Genomic DNA, 20424 nt, shown 5'->3' with positions numbered 1-20424 from the left:
TCATTTTTGGCAGACGATAACCGTACAATTAATTGAAGTAAATTATCAAGACGAACTGGTCGAACACTATCCACATTTTTGCTAAGCTCTTCTTCGCTGGCATCCATAAATTGTGTGATGAGATCACCTTGTTGTAACAGGAAGTAACGTTTCACCGACGATATGTGTCCCATCAAATTGTTTTCATCCAAAAATAGCTCGAGCAATGTTTTCGATGCATTATGATAGGCTTGTTTTATGAAAGTTGAATGTTTATGATTCATAGCGGAAAACTCCAATTTTGATGAACCTGTTGGCGGCGAAATTTGTTTACCACACTGACGAATGACATTCAAATATTTTCCAGTTCGAAGAATAATATCGGCATCATTCTCAAGAAAACGAGGAATACGATCAGAACGAATGGTATACTGGCATTCCCAGTAACGAGCCGTGTCATAATCTACCATGTGAAGAATTTGATCTTGATTGCCCAATTCATGTCCATTGTCGGTAACGAAAAACTGGTGGTACGGATCAATAATGACACCTTTAAGAATCCAACGTTCGAGCATTTCTATATATGGCAACGATGCTCGTTCAGTGAGCTCAATCAACATCTTTTGCGACATTTGGTCACCAGTTTGTAGTGTTATTTCATCAAATAATAGCGATAAGATTGAACCGCCTTGTAAATCAGATTTGATGATTTTTTCCACTAATTCGGCTAAAATGTGCAATGTTTGCATATTGGGACGCACCAAATATAATAGTTTGTGTAAATTCAAAACATTTTTCGAATGCTCCTTTTCCAATTGCGTAATGGATACACGATAATCATTCAAAATGTTTTGCAATATTTCGCTAAGTGCCTGCAAAATTTGATTGTTTGCCTTTGAGCTCCATTGTGTGAATTTCTGAACTACTGAAAAATGGCTGGCCATCGGAAGTATATCTTGTACAATGTTTTGCAGCGAAACATCGATTTGACTCGATATTTTAAATGAAATCGGAGTAAAATCATAATCAGTGTCTGCTGTAAACTGTGGCGTGATGTAGTCACCAGGTATACCAATTACGCAATAAATCAGATCATCTACAATAAGTTGTTCTTGTCGTGATATTGGCAGAGCCGCGCAATTTATAACTTTCGATCCAATAGGCAAACTATCATGTGTGTTTTTGTTAAAATAAAGTAGACTGTGCGGTCGTGAATCAGTAATGGAAAACTGATTCAAAATACTATATTCATTGTTGTTTTGCTGTTGCTGCTGCTGTTGTTGGTGATATTCATTTGTCGCTGCTTTCACTTTTTTCAAAATGTCCGAAATTTTTGAATCATTTATTTCATCGTCTGTTCCTGTTGACTTTACAGTCTTTTTCTTTTGCGCTTGTTGAGCCTCTTTGTATTCTGTGAATTTCGATAAATATTTGTCAAGAAAATTTTTCAACCATTGCTCCGGTTTATGTGTTTGCAAATGTGTTGAATTTGTCTCATCGTCGGTTTCGAAAAGATTCAAAGCGAGTGAATCGTGTTTTATGAGATCGTTAAATTGACGTAAAATCGATGGATGCACTGATTCCTTTTGGAATTCACGTATTATTGCACCAGATGATACTTTTTGTCCCGATCGACGAATTATTTTTCGCAGCAAGTCACGTAATTGTTGATCAAATAAGTCAGACATTATTTAGTATCCTTATCTACTAATAAAAATCGGATTTCCGAGCAGAAATCGTCGTTTTTCCCAATGAATTTTCTTGTTTACAAAATTTTCTGATGCCAAATTTATTTCATGTTTATTTTTACAATGAAAAATGTCAAAATCCAAAAATGACAGCTTATTGGCGCTACCATCAGTTTAGAACAAAATTCTGTTCCAAAGTACTAATGCGTTATTTTTAGAAATTATTCGAAAAACTCATGCACATCAATCAAAATAAATACAGTGAAATTCATGGATTCACATAGAATTTTCCCTCTTCCTGTAAAGGATCTACTTTCTTCTTCGGAAAATATGGATTGTGCTCTGGATCGGCATTCAAACTGTATGGATAATGTTTAATATTATTATTATCTTTTTTTAATTTGTGGTTTTTCTGACTTACTTATAGAAAGAAGGAGCTTGATTGCAATCCACATTATACCTGGAATTAAAAAATCTATTATATAAGAGTTTTGAATAATGTTGGGAAATATATCCATACCACCAGTCGCATGTAAATTCTTTTTGATTGAAAATTGTTCCATTTGTACATAGAAATGAAGACTCGGGATGCCCTTCGTGGCAAACACTGTAAGAAATGTTCGTAACTTAGTTATAATATGTATATAAAAATTATTTATTTTCACTTATACTCACTGATAGCTCTGACAACCTGTCTCCACATTAGCATACATTCCAGGTATAGCAGGGACATTTCCGCAATGGAAACTTGTTGGTGGAACTTCATGATAAATTGGATAGTCATGTCCTGGAATACCTGGAATTTTATGCAAATCCTGCTCCGGTTCCTTATGACGCTCTAGGTACTTAGCAGGCTCTACAGCGTTGTACAATGATCCATAGGTCTAGATTGAAATTCATTTCAAATATCATCAAACGTTTTAATTTATTTAATCTTGTAAAATTCTTCAATTTTTTTAATAATAAATAATTTCCTTTTCATAATCATTAATATACATATAATTACTATTTCAATGCTTCATTAAATACAAATATCTTAGTAATCATTTAAGAAATCCATCATGCAGAACTCGCAAAACGTAATATAAACGAATTATGAAATCTACAGTAGAAAATAAACATTTAATAATTGGGCCATTATAATTGCTTGGTATGCGTAACTTTCAAACTGGTTTTTTTTTTGTAAAATGTGAGTGACCGCAAGTTTTTTATGCAAACTAAGAATCGAATAGCATTTGGATTTGTTATTCGTGTATGTATATAAGTCTTAAACAGTAAACCTTTGTTAGTTGTGATTGCGTTTAAAATATATTGAAGGTGATCACTATCTTCTATCTAGTAGATAGATAGATAGTATCTATTGTACATGAAACAATGAATAAAACATGGAACAATGAAAATTAGTACTACGTTGTTATATAATATATATTTGTGGTGAAGTCATATCTGATCATATTTCGAAATTTACAAAATATCTTGTTCCAGTACATCCAGAGAAGCACTTAATAATTTGTATTATAAGAAAAGCACGAATGGAAGTGATATAAATATTATATATCTGGAAATGAAATTTTACACTGTTGAGAATTTTCATTTCACAGCAGAGAATTGAGAATTTTCATTACCATAATAGAACAATTTAAAATATTTTTAAGAATTTTTCGAATTAATTAAAACATGGCCCGTATTTTTTTTTTTTTTTTCATCAATAAACTCTTTTAGTGAATGAACTATCTTGGTTCAAAAAAAAAAAATTAAAAAAATTACTCACATCAACGCGAACGCTCTGAATAATACCAAAAGATACAAATAATAAAATAGAAAATATCCATTTACTCTCTGTTTTCAATAAATACATATTTACAGTTCCAATTTTTCTTTTTTTTATAGAAATTTGTAAAGAAGTAAAGAAAAAAGCGTTCCGATTACGACGAAGCTCAACGTGAAACTATCGTAGTTATAAAAAAGTCTTTTCAATCACAATTTACCGGAATAATCGGCTATTTCCCCATCAAGCAACAGAAACCATGAACGGGCAAAAAATTGAAGCCGAATCAAACAGAGTGGGAATAGCGGAGTAGCAATCAAAGCAATTAAATAACACTACAAATTCATCGAGCCGATTCAAGGCTGTGAAAACAGTTCTTCTGATTTTTGAAATTGAAAAAGTAAAATATTAGGCAAACTTACTTAAAAATGACTATTCCATTACTCTACAATTCCTGATCAATTTCTTCGATTCATTTTCCATTCTGTTCTATTACTTATTGATTAATTTCCATTTTTTTCTTCTGATCAACTCAAGGTAAAATATTAGAATGTTTCCATGTGCATTTAATTTCAATGATTGGAATTTTCACATCCCTGTTTAAAGTTTAAGAAAAATAGTTGTAATTTTATTGAATGTGGAGCAACAACATCGTAAGATACAAAAAGAATCATTTTTTGTATTGAAATAGAGTCATATTGGGTTACTGTTATGCATTAAGGCCATACAGTTCAAAACCACTTTCACTATATCATTCAAATTGTTGTTTTGCTGGTCTTTTTCATATGTTGTGATTTTTTTCAGATTGCAATTAATGTAATAAGCTAAGCCTGCCAGTTCGCCCGTTTTTTTTTAAATTATTGACGGTTTTTAAGAATAGTTCGAATAATTTTGGATTTTTTCAAAAGTTTTAAATTTTTAGTATTTTTGATATTGAAAAAATCATGATTGGAAAAAATATTACGAAGATTTTGTGAGGCCAATATTCTTGTTTTGGTTGAAAAAAATTAATTTTAACAGGATTTTCAGTTGACAATTTTGTGTTGCATCGTCTGGATTTCACACCGATAATCCGGACCAGATCGAGGAAAAAAACTGACAAGCTGACGCTGTGATTTGGTTTTTTACTTATTTTTAGCTTTTTTTTAAATATGACTTATTCAGTCAGTTTGGCAATATAACAATACATTTTCATACAAAATTTGTCATTTTTAGCTATCATTCAAGTCAAAAACTTGTCATTTCAGAACTGGTGAATATTTTCAGTATTTTGCTCATCATAATATATTGAAACAACATGCCCAAAATTATTGATTTCTGAGGTTAAAAAGTATTATTTTTGAAACCTCGAAAATCGTCATTTTAAGGCACTTTGTATGAAAAATCCTTAGGTGGTTCCAAACTTTCTGGCGGCACTGTAGATTGAAATATTTAAATTTAATTTATTATTTATTATTAGACTTTTTGGTTTCAAATGAAATAACAAGTTGAGTCTTAAAAAAAGGCATCAAAGAAATAATTTCAAACTTTTCAATTATCAATTATATTTATAAGTTAAAGCTCTCTCTGTTTATCAGTTCAAACATTTATTCGCCCAAACTTATAAACCAAAGAGTTGTAATTTTCCTTATGAATGATAAAAAATAGATTTTTTTGTCAAAATTTTCAATTTTATTTATTTTTAGATCAATTATGTGAAAAATCGCTTCCACTCTTTATGTCCAACGATGATTTTTTTGTTGCTCTCATCACGTTCTTTTCAATTTTTCAGCAATGTTTTTTTATATGTGTGGCCACCAAAAATTTATATTGGGGAACCGAATGGGATGTCATATCCAATATTTTCCATTAATTTTGTTATATCACTCAATATCTGTAAAGATAACGGGAAAAAATGATAAATAAAATGAATTCTGTTGCATTGAAGAAATTGATTTTCCACAAAAAAAAAAAAAAAAAAAACATCAGACTGATAAAGAGCACTACCTGTGATGTAACATAGTCATGATGGTAATATTTGATTGTGGAATGAGTGTGTAATTTTTTTTGATTGACAGATGCAGGTGTTTTGATAATATGATGAATATCTGTGATAGGCGTACGAACTGAGCAAAAATTATTGAAATGTTGGTTATTTGAAACGTGCAAATATCTATTGTACTTACAATCTTTCTGCAAGCTGAGCAATGGATTTTGTATGTTGGCGTTTGGAAGTGTAAGTTTTCGATAAATTGGCTGATAAACTGTTGTTTGAATTGGAATCGTTTGGATTGGTGTATTCATTGACCTTTCTTCGGTGGTGCGTGGTATTGGATACGTTGTTTCACTAACTGGCAAAGGATTCAATACACCAGCATTATCCATGAATAGATTATCAGAAATCACCTTAAATACTGGACGCAAGTCATTGTTTGAATATGGATAAACCTAAAAGGTATGGATTAATTGAAAAGAATTTTTTTTATAAAAAAATAGTCGTTTTGTTACCTTTGGATTCCTTTGTTCCAAAATTATACCATCTGGTATAGCAATTCCTTCTTTTTGAAGTCGATTAAGTATCAAACGATCTGTTTCAAATGCTGATTCGGGAATTTTTCCGCCAGAATGTGGCTGAACTTGCTCACGATATAACTGACGTTTCTAAAATGAATTTACAACCAATTCATTACAAAAATCTACACTGACTATTAAATCATATTCACCGTTATGCGTTTACATAATCCTCTATTCAACTGAATGGCAACAATTAAAAAGAAAGTCGATATCTGATTGCTTAATTTCATTTCAATCCTCAAAAAAATTAAAGTTTTAACACAGCATCTAATTTGTTAGATGGCTTCGATGCATTTACTTGCATAGTTCTTATTCATTCACTGTGAATTTACATTAGCATTTGAAACTTTAACCAGAATTACAATAAATTATTATTTTGAATTACTACGTACAATGTATGTTCAATGCAATGGCCAAGAAAGATATAATCCTCTATATAAAGAAAACAGTCCAATTTATACGGAATCTGCACTTGAACTGTTTGTATTTTTTTTAAAGATCACAATAAAACAACGTGCAATTAAATGGTTCAACGCATAAATAAATTATATATAAATATAGTAAACGAAACACAAGAATAATATAACAGCTAAAAATGATAGTAATTGGGAGTGTTGTTGGTAAAATTGTACGAATTTAATGAACTGTCTAGAAAAGTGCAACCAGGTGGAATAAGCTTAAGCTTGCATTCCTAAGTACCTTAATATTGAATATTTATGCACAACATTTATGAAAAATTCATCTTAAGCCGACGCAGAATGTAAACACACAATATAAATTAATTCAGAAAATTCCAACTTTTGTCCATTTTTCTAGTCCCCTCTCTCTGCAATTCAATAACCGAAAGTAATTCAGTTGGATGGATAAAAATATAAGAAAGAAGTTTATTTCGATTGATAAAATTGCTACCATTGTAAAGTAATATGATAATTAAGTTTTAAATTTCGAAAAGATTTTATATTTCATTATGTAATAAATTCTAATTTCAAGCCATTTTACATGCATCATTGAATTTTTATAAAGAGAATTAGTTATGAAGTGGAAATATTACGTTTTAATAGAAAATAATAAATAGATTTATGAAATGAATTGCTGTATTTTCTGGTTGAACAATTGCGAAAATAAAACGGTTAATAGATAATAATTTCGAAATATTTTCACTCTTTTTCAATTTTTCTATTTCAACCGAAAAAAGTTACCTGAAATCTTAAAATGAATAAAACGAATTTATTTAAAGTGAAATCATACAACTAAAAAGAATTGTTTATATAGCTCAGTGTCAGTGTGGTTCTTCCGTCAAAATCGTTTCCATGGAAACAGTCTTGTTATGGACAGTGAATAATGCGCTTGGTATTGTTTTGAATAAAAATATTATATTGATTTAAAAAAGATAAAATGTTTCACAAAAAGAATGAAATTCGTTCTGGTGAGTATACAAAGTCAATTTATTTATTAATCAATGAACAGCGTTATACGGATGCAATATCAGTGCTATGTAAAATACCTGAATCAACGAATTGTCGCGCTGGATTATCGCTACTCGGGTATTGTTACTATCAGTGCCAGGAGTATATTGAAGCTTCAAATTGCTACGAGCAACTGTGTTTACTAGTCCCAAATGAACCGGGATATAAATTTGCATATGCTCAATCATTATTCCAATCGGGACTTTTTGAAGAGGCATTCAAAATAACAACAACTATTGAAACACCTGAGTTAAGGGAGAAAATCTTACAACTGCAATGTGCTATTCGATATTTCAATGAGGAATATAGCAGCACTCAAACCATACTTGCTCAACGAAATCCATATCACGAGTCAACGTTGAATGACGAAGGTTGTTTACTGTTTCAAGCCAACGTATTTGATGAAGCACTTCAGAGATTTACAGCCGCCTTACAAAACGGTGGTTTTAATCCATTAACAGCTTATAACGCAGCTATGTGTCACTATCGACGCAAAGAAAATGCACAGGTAATTTTTACAATGATAATTATTACAATTATTGTAATTCTACGATTATTGTAATTCTTACTATTAGGCTCTAAATTATATATCCGAAATTGTTGAGAGAGGTATTCGAAATTATCCGGAGCTTGGAATCGGAGCCCAAATTGAAAACGAGGGTGGCGCACGGAGGTATGAAATTTAAATTATTTATAATAATACTTTTGTTAAAAAAGCTATATTTTCAGTGTTGGAAATCCACCTTCCTTAGCAGCATCTGGTTTAACACAAAGCTTGAATCTTAAAGCAGCCATTGAGTATCAAGAAGGGAATTTAGATGGGGCCCGAGAAGCTTTAATGTATTGTTTATTTATTATAATAAGAAATTGAAATAATAATTATATTTATAATTGCTAGGGACTTACCTCCGAGGTCAGAGCCTGAACTTGATCCAGTTACGTTGCATAATCTAGCTTTAACTGATACATCTGGAGGAATTGGGACAAGTTTAAGGCGCTTGGCCTTTTTACTTGAAATAGGCCCACCAACATGCCCTGCAGAAACATTTGCGAACATTCTGCTGTTGTCTTGCAAACAAGAAATGTATGATACAGCCGCCGATATATTAGCTGAACATGCTCATCTTACATACAAATACTTGTCAACTTTTTTGTATGACTTACTCGATGCAATCATCACTGTTCAAACCAGTCGTGAGGAGGCTGATCAAAAACTAGAAAAACTATCGGCACGTTTAACCACCAAATTGCGTACATTGACGGCAAAAATACAGGAAGGTCGCGCTTCAAATGATGATGATATAGTTAAACGAACACTTCGAGAATATGAGGAAGAACTGGAGAACTATTTACCAGTTGCCATGGCTAGAGCATGGTTGTATTGGTTGGATGATGATTTCGGAACGGCTGAGGTATGATTTAATTGAACAGGATTTTTTTAAATCAAAACCTTTGGATACCTTTCTTCCAAAATTATGCCATCTGGTATAGCAATTCCTTTTTTCAATTCGGTAATAAATGATCGATTTGAAATGCTGATTCGGCATCTAATTTTTCTACATTAGCATTTTAAACTTAAACAAAAATTAAATTATCATTTTATTAGAGAGAGTTTCGAAGTTCCGCTGAATTTTGTTCCGAATCACCGTTATGGCGGTTGCATGCCGCCCATGTTCTATTCATGCGTGGCGATAAATATAAAGAAGCAGCAGCATTTTATGAACCAATTGTTCGACAAAATTACGGTGATATTTTGAGCGTATCGGCGGCAGTATTGGGTAAGTAAATAAGATAATACAATATATACGCACTTTATAACTAAAAATAATTTCAGGGAATTTATGTGTTTCGTATATAATGACCTCGCAAAATGAAGAAGCTGAAGATTTAATGCGTAAAGTACAATTCACCTAAAAATTACTTTTCTATTATTTAATAATTTTTTCTTATTGATTCTTTTGATTATTGTTCGATTGTTTTCATTATCGTCATTTACATTCACTTTCGTATCCAATTTCATTTTCATCATATGTTTCCATTAATTCGATTATTTGTGGCTTATTTTAAATTATTTTCAATTTGATGCTCAATTCTAGGTAAAGTTGAACGAGCGGAAGAAATAAAAGGCAATGCAAACGGACATTGCTTACATTTGTGTATTGTGAATCTGGTCATCGGCACTTTATATTGTGCAAAGGGAAACTACGAATTTGGACTATCACGAATAGCACACGCTTTGGATAATGCAACGGCAGGATCTAGATTATGCCCTGACACCTGGTTTTATGTCAAGAGATGTGTGTTGGGACTTTTGACCGGGCTTGCAAAACAAACATTAGTGCTACCTTCTGTTGTAATTGAAGAAGTTATAAACTTATTGTATACATGCCAAAGTGCACATATGCCTGCTGTTTTTGAAACTACATCTGATGAAAATCTCGATGAACCTCAAACAATTGGCTTGGAAGCAAGAAAACTGAATGCTTTGCTGTTACAAGCCATTGAATATGAATGAAATCATTTATAACTATAAGAGAAAAAAAATAATTGAGTTTTTCAGATTATAATATTAAAAACGTTTGATCATCAACAAAAATTTGAAATGGCTTTATTTTAGTACGAAACTGCCTTAATGTACTAAAATTCACTTTGAAATTTGTATTAACATAACCTTACAATTATGAATGAAATAAATTTTAGAATGCGTAATACGTCTGTCACAAAGGTACACACGTGTTGAAAGAAGCAATTTATTTATTTAACTTGGATATTTTTGGAATATTACAAAAATAAACGTAAGTCGAATAGTACCAATTTTACAGAATTTCATTGATATAGTTTTCTAGTTTTCATGATGAAATTTTTTTGGACCATTGAGTTCGCATCATTTACCGTGATCGGAAATGTTGGCAAATAAATGAAACGATTAATCTTCTCTCTGATTTTTTCTTTTTGAGTTTTCACTTTAGTTTTTCAGTATTGAGTTTATAATTCGTCGTGATTTTTTCAGATTCTGGCAATAGAAAAATGGAGGAAACGAGTGAAAGTGATGATAAACAATTGCAATTCCATCAAATGGAGATAGACGATAGAATTTTGAAGGCAATTGCTTTGCTTGGATGGATGACACCAACACTTATTCAAGAGAAGGCTATACCTCTATTACTAGAAGGTAAAGACGTTTTAGTGCGAGCGAAAACTGGTTCAGGTAAGAGTATTTCTAAAATTTCATCAAACCAATATCTAATGCTGAGAATTTTTTTTATATATTGGTAATAATTCTATAAAGTCCATATGACCTGTCAGCTCTAGCTCTTTCTTTTTTCTTTTAATGATATTCTACAGGCAAAACAGCTGCATTTGCAATTCCAGTTATTCAAAAAATCTTAAAAATGAAAAAAGAGACATCAATCACTGAACAATTAATCACGACATTAGTTTTGGCCCCCAGTAAGGAACTGTGCCAACAAATAAAGTTATCATTTGATGAACTCACAATAAAATGTCAAAGAGATGTTCGTTCCATTGACTTGTCGTCAACTGTTACCGCAAGTACGGTTAAACACATGTTAGCTGAACGACCTGATGTTGTAATATCAACACCGGCGAAAATACTGACTCAACTGAAATTAGGAGTTGTAAAGTTGGACGCTTTGGAAACAATAGTTATTGATGAAGCTGATCTAGTATTTTCATTCGGTTTTGAAAACGACCTTAAGGAAGTTCTCAACTATTTACCATCGATTTATCAGGCAATTTTAGGTATATATGCAATAAAGGGAAAAGTGGTATGATGAAAACTTGTTCTAATGGGATATATTTTTAATTCCAGCATCAGCAACACTCAGCGACGATGTGACCACATTAAAAAGACTGGTTTTACACAATCCAGTTATATTGAAACTTGAGGAGCCAGAATTGGCACCAGTCACACAGTTGACACACTATCGTATCTTGGCCGAAGAAAGTGACAAAGCAGCGATTTTATACTCCCTTCTTAAATTGGAATTGATTCGTGGCAAGAGTATCATTTTTGTAAACACCGTAGATCGATGCTACAAGTAATTTTCAACGCAATTCCCCATTTTTTTCTATCATGATGCACAAAATATGTTCGGACTAATGAGATATATGTAATATGTATGGATCTAATTAAAATGTATAATTTTTTCTTTCAGGCTGAAACTATTTTTGGAACAATTTTCTATAAAATCTTGTATCCTTAACTCAGAGCTACCGGCCAAAGTACGATGTCATGCTGTTACACAGTTTAATCGAAATTTTTACGATATAATTATTGCGTCAGATGAACAAGCCTTGAACCAACCAAAAATTAAACAAGCGAAAGTCGGAAAAATTGACAAAGAGTCTGGTGTGGCTCGAGGAATTGATTTTCAACATGTATCGAATGTGATCAATTTTGATTTTCCTTTAGATGTTAGTTCATATATCCATAGAGCTGGTCGCACAGCGAGAGGGAATAATATTGGCACTGTTTTATCTTTTGCCGATTTCGAGGAAAAATCTCTCTTGGACTCTGTAGAACAGCATCTCAAGACTGGATACTCAAGTGGAAATGATGTTATAAAAAATTATCAATTTAAATTGGAAAAGGTTGATGCATTCCGATATCGTGCTAATGATGCCTGGCGGGCCATCACAAAAGTTGCTATAAGAGATGCTCGGGTTAAAGAAATTAAAAATGAGATGATCAACTGTGAAAAAATGAAATGTTTCTTTGATAACAATCCACGTGATTTACAACTTTTGCGGCATGATAAACAACTGGGGACGGTGAAAAAGCAAGCACATTTAGCCGATGTACCTGATTACATTGTACCACCTGAATTAAAGCGTCTACAGAGATCAACAGCAAGTAACAGTAATAAACGAAAGAGATCTTATGCGAATAATAAATCGAAGTCAGCATTTCAACTCAAACAAAACAATCCGTTGCTAGTTTCGAAGTTTGATTACGCAAAAAAACGTAGAAAATAAACGTTTTAAATTATGTTTCATTGATTTATTTCTAAGATTAAAAGAACATTTGGAAAAAATATAGCATTTGTATTTTATTTTGGTAATTTGTAGCCACCCAAGAAAAACAATGTACATTGTACATAATATCGTTGCGATGACAATTGTAAGTTAAGTTCTAAACTTGTTATTTCTCTCATTTTTCCATATGTAGCCAACTTTACTCTGTACGTTGTCTTTCAATGTTTTGAATTAATGTCAGTAGCTTAACGTCAAAATCACACAAAAAGTATCTAACTTTTATCGTCGAAGCACGTTGTTTATAGTTATGGATAATATTTCGTCGGGAAATTCCATTGAAATGGACTATGCCATTATTGATGCGCAAAATGATACACAATCTTTAGGAGTGTATGTTGAAATACTACGACGAAAAGATGCGTAAGTATACAATTTACTCTGATTCAAATAGTTATTTGTATAAGAATGATATTTAACATTTTGTTTGTTAGAAGGCAAATTGATGAAAATGAATTGTATCGATTGGTATTCGATTATTTGAAAGAACGAAAAATCAATCAAACACTTGTCAAATGTGAAAATGCGCCCATTTCTGATTTGGTCGAAGAAATCACAATCAATCAGCCATTTTGGGTACGAATCCAATCAATTTTAGTGAGTTATTATATTTGTTTCACATTAAGTAAATTTGATTGTAGTTCCAAAACGCCAAATTTGAAGATGTCCAGTTCTTTGCGTACACTGTAAATTCGCATGCTGCTGAAATGGAAACAATTGAGGTTTGACGGGATATATAAAAAAGAATTGAAACAATTTATAAATATTTTTTTATTCTCAGACTGCTGACGGTGATATGGAGGATATTCCTGCATCACAGCATTGGATTTTACCAAACCGAGAATTTCAAGGATTGTGGGTAGGAGTTGCAATTCCATTATTTCGATTTTATAAAAATTCACCCACATAAATTTCACCCACAGGAATTTTTATATTTTGAAGATGATCTCAAAGAAAATGTATGTTTTTTCTTTAAATAGACTGCAAAGATCTCATTTTCTTTAAATAATACATTGAATTTGTTAATTTATTTCAGCTTTTGCGGTTCTCAAAGAGTTTAATGCTTTTTGCCGAGAAAAAAGTTGACACAAATGCAATCTCTTGCAACAAATTGATTTTGCTCCATGGCCCACCAGGTTGATATTAATTTGATTTACTTCGAATACAATAAATTCCAGATTAAATTAGTGTATAAAATTCTCCCACGTTACCAAAACCAGGTACTGGCAAAACGAGTTTATCAAAGGCACTTGCTCATAAAATATCAATCCATATGAGCTCCAAGTATGAACCTCAACATTTTTCATTCATTCAGAATTTTAATCAAAGTGATTTATTACAGATTTCGATACACACATCTATTTGAAATCAATAGTCACAGTTTGTTTTCAAAATGGTTTAGTGAAGTAAGTATTCTAAGAGTAACAAGCATTGTTTATATTTTCGTTTAAACTAATCGAATTCCGATTCTACAGAGTGGAAAATTGGTAATGAAAATGTTTACAACTATCAAAGGTGAGGTGTAGTCGAATACGATGTATTATAATGTGAGTTTAATATGCAATTTGATTTTATTCTCTATTTCGCTCTACTCAAAAAGATGTGTGCCATGACGCCGAATCGTTGGTTGTAATTTTAATTGATGAAGTGGAATCAATTGCCTATGCTCGTGATACTGTTTCGATTCAACAGGAACCATCCGATTCGCTGCGTGTCGTAAATGCGGTTTTAACACAACTAGGTTTGATTTTCTAATACTTATAAAAGTTCAAACACTTAAATGCTCTTGAAAATAATTAAACAATGATAACGTAACCGAATAATATTTCAATATTCATTGTAGACCAGCTGCGAAACCACAGTAATGTTCTGGTTCTTACAACATCCAATTTAAGCGGTACGATAAAGGGGCAATTCGATTATTTTCGATTATTTTAAATGAATTGTATTCTTTTCTTTTGTGATTCGCCCCTTAGGTACGATTGATATTGCTTTCGTTGATCGCGCTGATCTCAAGCAGTTTATTGGATTCCCTTCAATTCCTGCAATATTCCATATTTTCAAGTCTGCTATTGATGAACTGGTTAAGGTAATTTCAAGTTGTATTTTATTCTGCAATGGCTAAATAATCGGCACTCATACAATTTTACAACAAAAGGTTCAAATCGTCATAAATGAAACTGAGGACAAAAAATGGGGTTCAGCTAATATAGAACGATTATTGGACATAGCTAAGAAAAGTCAAGGTTTAAGCGGACGCTCGCTAAGAAAGTTACCATTACTAGCACACGCATGGTTCATCCATAGCGAAAAGGTTGATTTATTAACATTCCTGGTTGCTCTGGATGGTGCAGTTGAAAAACATTTGACTGATATAAGCGCCATATCGAAATAGACTTACTTGCGATCATTTAAACATATTGTCACACAAAATGAATAAAGTTTGAATCCTTTATATTTTTTTTTCATCTCTGCTTCAATCTTTTGCTATTTTAATAAAAATTTGAAAATTAATAATTTGAAGAGTGTCGTGAATAGGAAGAAATAGTGTTTTAATTTTATTCTCTCTCGTTGAAGCATTGTATGTTACATCAATATTTGCAGTAAATGTGCAGCTTTATTTTAAATAAATAAAACTCCACACTCTAAACTTTGAGCAATAAAGTAAAACGATGAAAAGATTAGTATAACTAATGCCAGAATTTATTAAAAACATCCATAAAGGTGTCGTAAATCATGAATGTGATGGCTACATCAAGACACACGCGTGAAAGCCGTGGCACTGTTCCTTTGTAGAATGCACGTGGACCCTCATTCTTCCATATTTGAAGTGCGCAATCGGCAGTATTCTTATATTTCGACGCTTCAAGTCCTTGCATTCTAGTTTTTACTACATCAATTGGCGTATTGCCAAATACAGAAGCTGCACCAGCAAAAGCGCCAAACATACCTACAATATTTCATATTTTAAAGTCAGTTATTGATGAACTGATTATGGTTATTCCAAGTCAGCTAAATAATCAGTACATACCGACAACAAGTTTTGGTACAGGTTTCTTTGGATCGTCACCTTTGTACATATCCTTCAATGTTTCCATTACATAGAATCTAATCGCTTGATTGGAACCTTGCTTCATGATCGTTGCAGTAACGCCTTTGTAAACTCCCAAAACTCCTTCATTCCTTATAATTGTTGATACCTGGGAGGAATGGAAGTAATGGAAAATAATCAATGAGTAATAGAAAAATTGTCGAAAAAATAGATGGAAATCCTTAAGCAATGAAATAATAATTTTACATACACCGTGAAAGAAACCTTTGTATTGTGGATTTCCACTGCGCTGATCATTGATGAATTTAACTTTAACGGTTTCCATTGGTGTAACGGCAAGAATAGCTTCTGCAACTCCAGCTCCCAAACCAGCCAATAATTTACCTGATAATGAACAGAAAAAGTTAATTAGGATTATTTTCTAAAAAATAAATAAAAAATATAGGACAATATTCCATTAGATAATGAAAATAATTTACCTCCAGCCGTCAATTGGCCATTGTGATCTTGCATTTGTTTTTTAAATGTCTCAAAAGCTCCAAAACTATAGCAAAAATAATTTTCTTTTAAATAATAGAAAAACAACTAGCCGATAAATTCTTTACCGAACTGCTGATTTTGGAATGCTTCCGTATAAGAGGACCGAAAGTCCGCGATATAATCCAAAGAATCCATTTGACTTTATAGTTTTCTTAATGCAATCACCAATTCCATTATACTTCTTGCTTCCACCTTTTTAGAATTTAGAAGTAGAAAAATGTTGTATTCAATTTAATACTTCCGGATGGCTTTTTACTTTGAAGATTTTTTTAATTCAATTTATCTATACCTCACCTTTTTCGTCTAATTGTAGTTGAGTTTTAACATACTCAGTAGGAAATGTGATACAGATCTCAATTCCTCCTGTGATGCCACCGGCCACGATTCCTGAGATTAGAAATTTATATAGATGAATATATATTTAATTTAGTAATAAAAATTAATACCTTTTAAACCAGTTGAACCTCCAGCTGCAGCAGCAGCACAATTATTTTCCATCCATGGTCTTTGGGGGAATGGGTTTCTTTTTGGCATTGGTAATAAAAGTGATCGTTTTGAGTCCATTATTGATCAAATATTTTTTTAGGTAAGAAGAACTGAAAATAGTGATTGTACAATGTACGTAAAGACAAATATTTATTAGTAAAAAAAAGCCATCGTTCATTCTTTATTACTATGAATACAAAAAGTTCATTGATATTAAACTCCAAAGTTCAGTATGTGTATGAATTGCCCGAACCTTATTGTTCATTATTTAAACGAGCAAATATTAAATCCAAACGTATGTGAAGTGTTGTCACTTAATCGTATTTTAATTTATGTAAAATTTGTATTTCTCTTTAACAAACAATGTGAAAACCCTAAAGTGGGAAACGATGTTGAAATAAAGCAATCGGTTATTTACATTTCACTTTAGAATTATATAGTTTTTCGTTCAATGCAATATAAAGTGATGTTTTTATTATACTTTATTTTATATTTATTTGGAACTAATTTTTTATAATTGCTCGAAAAAATCCGAAAAAAAATCAAGAAAGAAACAATTCAAATCAATTGCTGAGAAACTATGTGTTAATATTACTTTAATATCTTTATTAAATTCAAAGTCCACTGAACATTTCACATGCCTACTAAGCTATAAAGAAACATGTAAAAATATTCATATATGTAATATGCGTATTTTCACTTTCACTGTTTTTTATTTGACCGGAATTTGTATTTAGACGTTGTTTTGAATTCAATATGACTTTTTTATTTTACCTGAAAGTGATTTGGTCACAGACTTTTTTCGGAACGGTATTATATAAAGGAGAGGCGAGAACAGTCATAGATGGAATGAATTGAATACCAAACATGAATCTAGTCATAATATCGATACATCAGAAAGGCAAATGACATTCGGCAAGTGTTTGTTTGTGTTTTTGCCGTGTATAATAAATGTATTGGTGTGTTTTGTTTTCACGCTACGTTCCGGATTCCAGTGATTCAGCAGTCTACATTCTACGCGCGTATTACGTCGCATGATTTCAACAGAATGACCTATCAGACATACTGTGTGTGTATCAGTGTACTTTCATTCACCGAAGACTCCAATACAAAAGAAATAACTTTCAAACCACCAGTTCAAAATAACAATACTAGACTGAAGTAGACATGCTCACATTGAGATTTTTGACTGTATGCACGTGCTTTTTACCTACACACTCTCATCAAAAATGTGAAAAGAGAAATATGAGAGACTCAAAAGCACGTATATGGAAACTTGCCACTTTCGCCTTTTGACTCTCTCTCTCTCTCTCTCTCTCTCTCTCTCTCTTTCTCAAATAAGTATATATATCATTTAATGGAACTGCAAAGTAGAGCGTAAAATGTATTTATTTTGTTATTTATACATCTCTTTCGGTGTTGACCGGTAATGATAATATCCCTCAAATAAAAATAAAAATAAAAAAAAAGGTTCCCAAATCATACGGTCAATTGATTAAGAATTGAAACGAACCAAAAAAAAATACTAATGTTAAAAGAATTTTTAATCAAGCGAAAAAACTTAAACGTATTCATAATAATTAATTTATTTTTAAAATTATTTTTTTTTAGTTTCCTTTTCTTTATCATGAAAAAACTTTAGAAACTGAATAATCAAGTATTTGCCCAACTAAACTCGTATTTGTAATATATTTTCACAAAAAAAGCTAGAAAAAAATATTAATAAGAAAAATCTGTTACAATTGTCTTTGAGTTATGTACTGAAGGGCAAACTAAGACTTTTCTTGCATAATCGAATCAATGATAACGACGTATTTGATAATAAATTCAAATCCTTTTTTAAATTGTTGCTAACCCATTATCTTTTTATCAGTGCATTTCAGTGATATAAAAATTATATATGCTACTCGATGCTGAGCGATACTTGATCAAAGCGAATACATATCAGTGATATGATATCATTTGTTACTTACTGAAAAAATGTTATGTTTATGACGAACCGATATTATTTAAATGTATCCGAAAAGCACGTATGTTACAATTTTAGACCGTCTGACTGCTTCCGCCAACGTTAAATGATCGACTGACACAAAAATTTTATTTCTCCAAAGTATACTATTTTTATTTTCAATTCATTCTATCTGAATGAATTTGTTTAAAGCACATATGCATCAAATAGCGGGCCAAATGAACACTGTAAAAGAAAAACGATGATCTGAGTGTGTTAATGATATGATTAAAATCTGGTTTGAGTGATGATTAGATGACTAGTAGCTTTAGAATATATGCTTAGTATATTTGAATTCCGTAATGAAAATATAAACGTAATCAGAATTTATTTTTCAAGTTCAGTAATCAGTTAAAAAAGGAGTAGAAATTACCGTTGTTCGATAAAAGTATACATTGAATGAACATAAAAGTACTATTAAGGTGCTCATAAAAAAAACTTCTTCTTTATTGAATTGTAATATTAAATAAACATCTGTCTTAAAGTTTTCTATATACATCACAATTACATTCGTATTCAAACGCAAGATTGTATTGGTATATCTTTACACGCCACGTTCATCAAATTGAGTAAAATAAACGCTTTATTAGGTGTTTTTGCTTTCATTTGATAATTATTATCAATAGCATCACCACGTCGTTATTAGTTTGTTTTGTATCTTAAAAAAATAGATCTAGTCATTGTTATTGAACTCAGGGATAACGTGAAAAAAACTCTCAACTACAAATGGAAATTAATTCAAAAAACACTTTTTATTCGATTTTTTTAATAATTTTACTATCGGACATAGCCGATAGTGCTGAATTTACATTCGATTTGGCAGATAATGATGAGCAATGCTTCTACGAAGTAGTTCCGAATAATATTCCTTGTAAGCTAGAATTTCAAGTGAGTAATTTTAAATGAATGCCAGTATCGTTATAAATTACCATTTGGATTGCTTTGAAAGGTCGTGAGTGGTGGACAACTCGATGTTGATGTTACAGTAGAAGCACCCAACCAAAATTTAATCTACAAAGAATTACGAAAGGAATATGACACATTCATGTTCAATACGACGGTAAGTCCTTATAACATAATAATTTAACAAAAGATTTTCTCAAACTTTTTTTCAAATCAGTAGAAATCCAAAAAAAATATTATATAATTTTTTCCGCTTACGTGTAAAATACATTCCAAAGTTATCAAACAGAACTACACTCAAAACATCTGTGTGTAATATTTGTTTTCTGTGTGACTGATTTCGAAATAAAGACTTTGGAATATTTGGAACATATTTTTATCAAATTTCTTCATTTTATTTTTCACTATAAGGAAGCCGGCGAATTTGCGATCTGTTTTAGCAATCAGTTTTCAACCTTCACGCACAAATCTATATTCATGTCGTTTGTAGCAGATGAGAAAAATCAACTGTTTGAAGGGTCGAATCATGACATTCATGATACAGTTATGACATTTATGGAAACAACGGCGGAAGAAATTCACGACACTTTGAATGATGTTATAAATGGACAAATGCATTATCGCTTGGTATGTGTTATTATCAAATATAGTTTTATGAATTTCAACATTTGCTTCTTCAAAAATATTTAGCAAGAATCTCATGGACGTCGCTTTGCAGAGGAATTAAATGAACGAGTTCTTGGATGGTCTTTAATGCAGACATTTGTAATTGTTGCCATAAGTGTTTCACAAGTTCTGATTCTTCGAAATTTCTTCAATGAACCAAGATCAGTAAAACCATTAATTCACACACGAGAACCACGCTTTGGTTATGTACATTAGAGTGTTTCTCATATCTATAATTTTAAAAATGGTATTTTTCAATT

General features: G+C 31.5%; 7 protein-coding genes across 12 annotated transcripts; 4 read left to right on the top strand and 3 right to left on the bottom strand.

Moving 5' to 3' along the window:
- Positions 1-2: 2 nt before the first annotated feature.
- On the bottom strand, positions 3-1685 carry LOC116340514 (gamma-tubulin complex component 2 homolog; the record flags this gene model as incomplete). The annotated part of the gene is made up of 1 exon (XM_031767059.1): positions 3-1685. A coding segment is annotated over exon 1 (1665 nt), but the record flags the coding sequence as incomplete, so codon positions are not given.
- A 50-nt stretch (positions 1686-1735) lies between these two features.
- LOC116340513 lies at positions 1736-6262 on the bottom strand. The gene is made up of 9 exons (XM_031767058.1): positions 6138-6262; positions 5923-6075; positions 5601-5862; positions 5422-5540; positions 3439-3615; positions 2343-2551; positions 2188-2274; positions 2089-2127; positions 1736-2026 (listed from the first exon to the last, which is right to left on the bottom strand). Exons 1-9 carry the CDS (start codon positions 6216-6218, stop codon positions 1936-1938), a joined length of 1218 nt encoding a protein of 405 aa, XP_031622918.1. The 5' UTR covers positions 6219-6262; the 3' UTR covers positions 1736-1935.
- A 1068-nt stretch (positions 6263-7330) lies between these two features.
- Positions 7331-10016, top strand: LOC116341102 (tetratricopeptide repeat protein 30 homolog). 2 transcript variants are annotated; one of them, XM_031767971.1, is made up of 7 exons: positions 7331-7962; positions 8030-8127; positions 8184-8294; positions 8353-8866; positions 9061-9232; positions 9289-9348; positions 9551-10016. In XM_031767971.1, the coding sequence occupies exons 1-7, from the start codon at positions 7384-7386 to the stop codon at positions 9967-9969; spliced, it is 1953 nt and encodes a 650-aa protein (XP_031623831.1). In that variant the 5' UTR covers positions 7331-7383; the 3' UTR covers positions 9970-10016. The 2 variants fall into 2 exon arrangements, with proteins under 2 accessions (XP_031623831.1, XP_031623832.1); XM_031767972.1 differs by having other exon boundaries at positions 9289-9353; positions 9551-9690.
- A 141-nt stretch (positions 10017-10157) lies between these two features.
- LOC116340832 (probable ATP-dependent RNA helicase DDX56) lies at positions 10158-12513 on the top strand. Its single transcript, XM_031767532.1, has 5 exons — positions 10158-10249; positions 10465-10662; positions 10800-11216; positions 11287-11515; positions 11633-12513. Exons 2-5 carry the CDS (start codon positions 10482-10484, stop codon positions 12450-12452), a joined length of 1647 nt encoding a protein of 548 aa, XP_031623392.1. The 5' UTR covers positions 10158-10249; positions 10465-10481; the 3' UTR covers positions 12453-12513.
- Positions 12514-12688: 175 nt separating this feature from the next.
- Positions 12689-14966, top strand: LOC116340904 (pachytene checkpoint protein 2 homolog). Of its 2 annotated transcripts, none has more exons than XM_031767650.1 (13): positions 12689-12872; positions 12947-13085; positions 13151-13231; positions 13291-13368; positions 13433-13468; positions 13546-13645; positions 13730-13793; positions 13852-13915; positions 13985-14024; positions 14110-14250; positions 14353-14406; positions 14486-14598; positions 14668-14966. In XM_031767650.1, exons 1-13 carry the CDS (start codon positions 12760-12762, stop codon positions 14902-14904), a joined length of 1260 nt encoding a protein of 419 aa, XP_031623510.1. In that variant the 5' UTR covers positions 12689-12759; the 3' UTR covers positions 14905-14966. The 2 variants fall into 2 exon arrangements, with proteins under 2 accessions (XP_031623510.1, XP_031623509.1); XM_031767649.1 differs by having other exon boundaries at positions 12944-13085.
- Positions 14967-15035: 69 nt separating this feature from the next.
- Positions 15036-18768, bottom strand: LOC116340905 (tricarboxylate transport protein, mitochondrial). 4 transcript variants are annotated; one of them, XM_031767651.1, is made up of 8 exons: positions 18561-18768; positions 16548-16697; positions 16396-16488; positions 16167-16293; positions 16041-16105; positions 15812-15945; positions 15541-15709; positions 15036-15459 (listed from the first exon to the last, which is right to left on the bottom strand). In XM_031767651.1, exons 2-8 carry the CDS (start codon positions 16663-16665, stop codon positions 15200-15202), a joined length of 966 nt encoding a protein of 321 aa, XP_031623511.1. In that variant the 5' UTR covers positions 16666-16697; positions 18561-18768; the 3' UTR covers positions 15036-15199. The 4 variants fall into 4 exon arrangements, with proteins under 4 accessions (XP_031623511.1, XP_031623513.1, XP_031623512.1 ...); XM_031767653.1 differs by having other exon boundaries at positions 18588-18764; XM_031767652.1 differs by lacking the exon at positions 18561-18768 and adding an exon at positions 17362-17495.
- Positions 18769-19207: 439 nt separating this feature from the next.
- Positions 19208-20418, top strand: LOC116340906 (transmembrane emp24 domain-containing protein 3-like). Its single transcript, XM_031767655.1, has 4 exons — positions 19208-19483; positions 19545-19655; positions 19910-20125; positions 20189-20418. Exons 1-4 carry the CDS (start codon positions 19322-19324, stop codon positions 20378-20380), a joined length of 681 nt encoding a protein of 226 aa, XP_031623515.1. The 5' UTR covers positions 19208-19321; the 3' UTR covers positions 20381-20418.
- Positions 20419-20424: the final 6 nt, after the last annotated feature.

The sequence above is a fragment of the Contarinia nasturtii genome, unplaced genomic scaffold (assembly GCF_009176525.2).
Source record: "Contarinia nasturtii isolate CC-2019 unplaced genomic scaffold, AAFC_CNas_1.1 Cnas_scaffold_695, whole genome shotgun sequence".
In the NCBI taxonomy this organism is placed as follows: Eukaryota; Metazoa; Arthropoda; class Insecta; order Diptera; family Cecidomyiidae; genus Contarinia; species Contarinia nasturtii.
Note: the sequence above shows the minus strand (reverse complement) of the source record. Positions and strands in the feature narration are given on the sequence as shown.

Bases quoted from the DNA above. Each gene is read 5' to 3' on its own strand.
- LOC116340513 (XM_031767058.1), bottom strand. From the start codon at position 6,218: ATGAAATTAAGCAATCAGATATCGACTTTCTTTTTAATTGTTGCCATT. The intron at 5,541-5,600 runs GTAAGTACAATA...ATTTTTGCTCAG, and splicing joins GCTCAGCTTGCAGAAAGATT to TTCGTACGCCTATCACAGAT. The intron at 2,552-3,438 runs GTGAGTAATTTT...ATTTCAATCTAG, and splicing joins TTCAGAGCGTTCGCGTTGAT to ACCTATGGATCATTGTACAA.
- LOC116340832 (XM_031767532.1), top strand. From the start codon at position 10,482: ATGGAGGAAACGAGTGAAAGTGATGATAAACAATTGCAATTCCATCAA. The intron at 10,663-10,799 runs GTAAGAGTATTT...GATATTCTACAG, and splicing joins GCGAGCGAAAACTGGTTCAG to GCAAAACAGCTGCATTTGCA. The intron at 11,217-11,286 runs GTATATATGCAA...TTTTAATTCCAG, and splicing joins GATTTATCAGGCAATTTTAG to CATCAGCAACACTCAGCGAC.
- LOC116340905 (XM_031767651.1), bottom strand. From the start codon at position 16,665: ATGGACTCAAAACGATCACTTTTATTACCAATGCCAAAAAGAAACCCA. The intron at 16,489-16,547 runs GTATTAATTTTT...TTCTAATCTCAG, and splicing joins AGGTTCAACTGGTTTAAAAG to GAATCGTGGCCGGTGGCATC. The intron at 15,460-15,540 runs GTATGTACTGAT...GAAATATTGTAG, and splicing joins TGTACCAAAACTTGTTGTCG to GTATGTTTGGCGCTTTTGCT.
- LOC116340906 (XM_031767655.1), top strand. From the start codon at position 19,322: ATGGAAATTAATTCAAAAAACACTTTTTATTCGATTTTTTTAATAATT. The intron at 19,484-19,544 runs GTGAGTAATTTT...TTGCTTTGAAAG, and splicing joins CTTGTAAGCTAGAATTTCAA to GTCGTGAGTGGTGGACAACT. The intron at 19,656-19,909 runs GTAAGTCCTTAT...TTTCACTATAAG, and splicing joins CATTCATGTTCAATACGACG to GAAGCCGGCGAATTTGCGAT.
- LOC116341102 (XM_031767971.1), top strand. From the start codon at position 7,384: ATGTTTCACAAAAAGAATGAAATTCGTTCTGGTGAGTATACAAAGTCA. The intron at 8,128-8,183 runs GTATGAAATTTA...CTATATTTTCAG, and splicing joins AACGAGGGTGGCGCACGGAG to TGTTGGAAATCCACCTTCCT. The intron at 9,233-9,288 runs GTAAGTAAATAA...AAATAATTTCAG, and splicing joins CGTATCGGCGGCAGTATTGG to GGAATTTATGTGTTTCGTAT.
- LOC116340904 (XM_031767649.1), top strand. From the start codon at position 12,760: ATGGATAATATTTCGTCGGGAAATTCCATTGAAATGGACTATGCCATT. The intron at 13,086-13,150 runs GTACGAATCCAA...ATTTGATTGTAG, and splicing joins CAATCAATCAGCCATTTTGG to TTCCAAAACGCCAAATTTGA. The intron at 13,794-13,851 runs GTATGAACCTCA...GATTTATTACAG, and splicing joins TCAATCCATATGAGCTCCAA to ATTTCGATACACACATCTAT.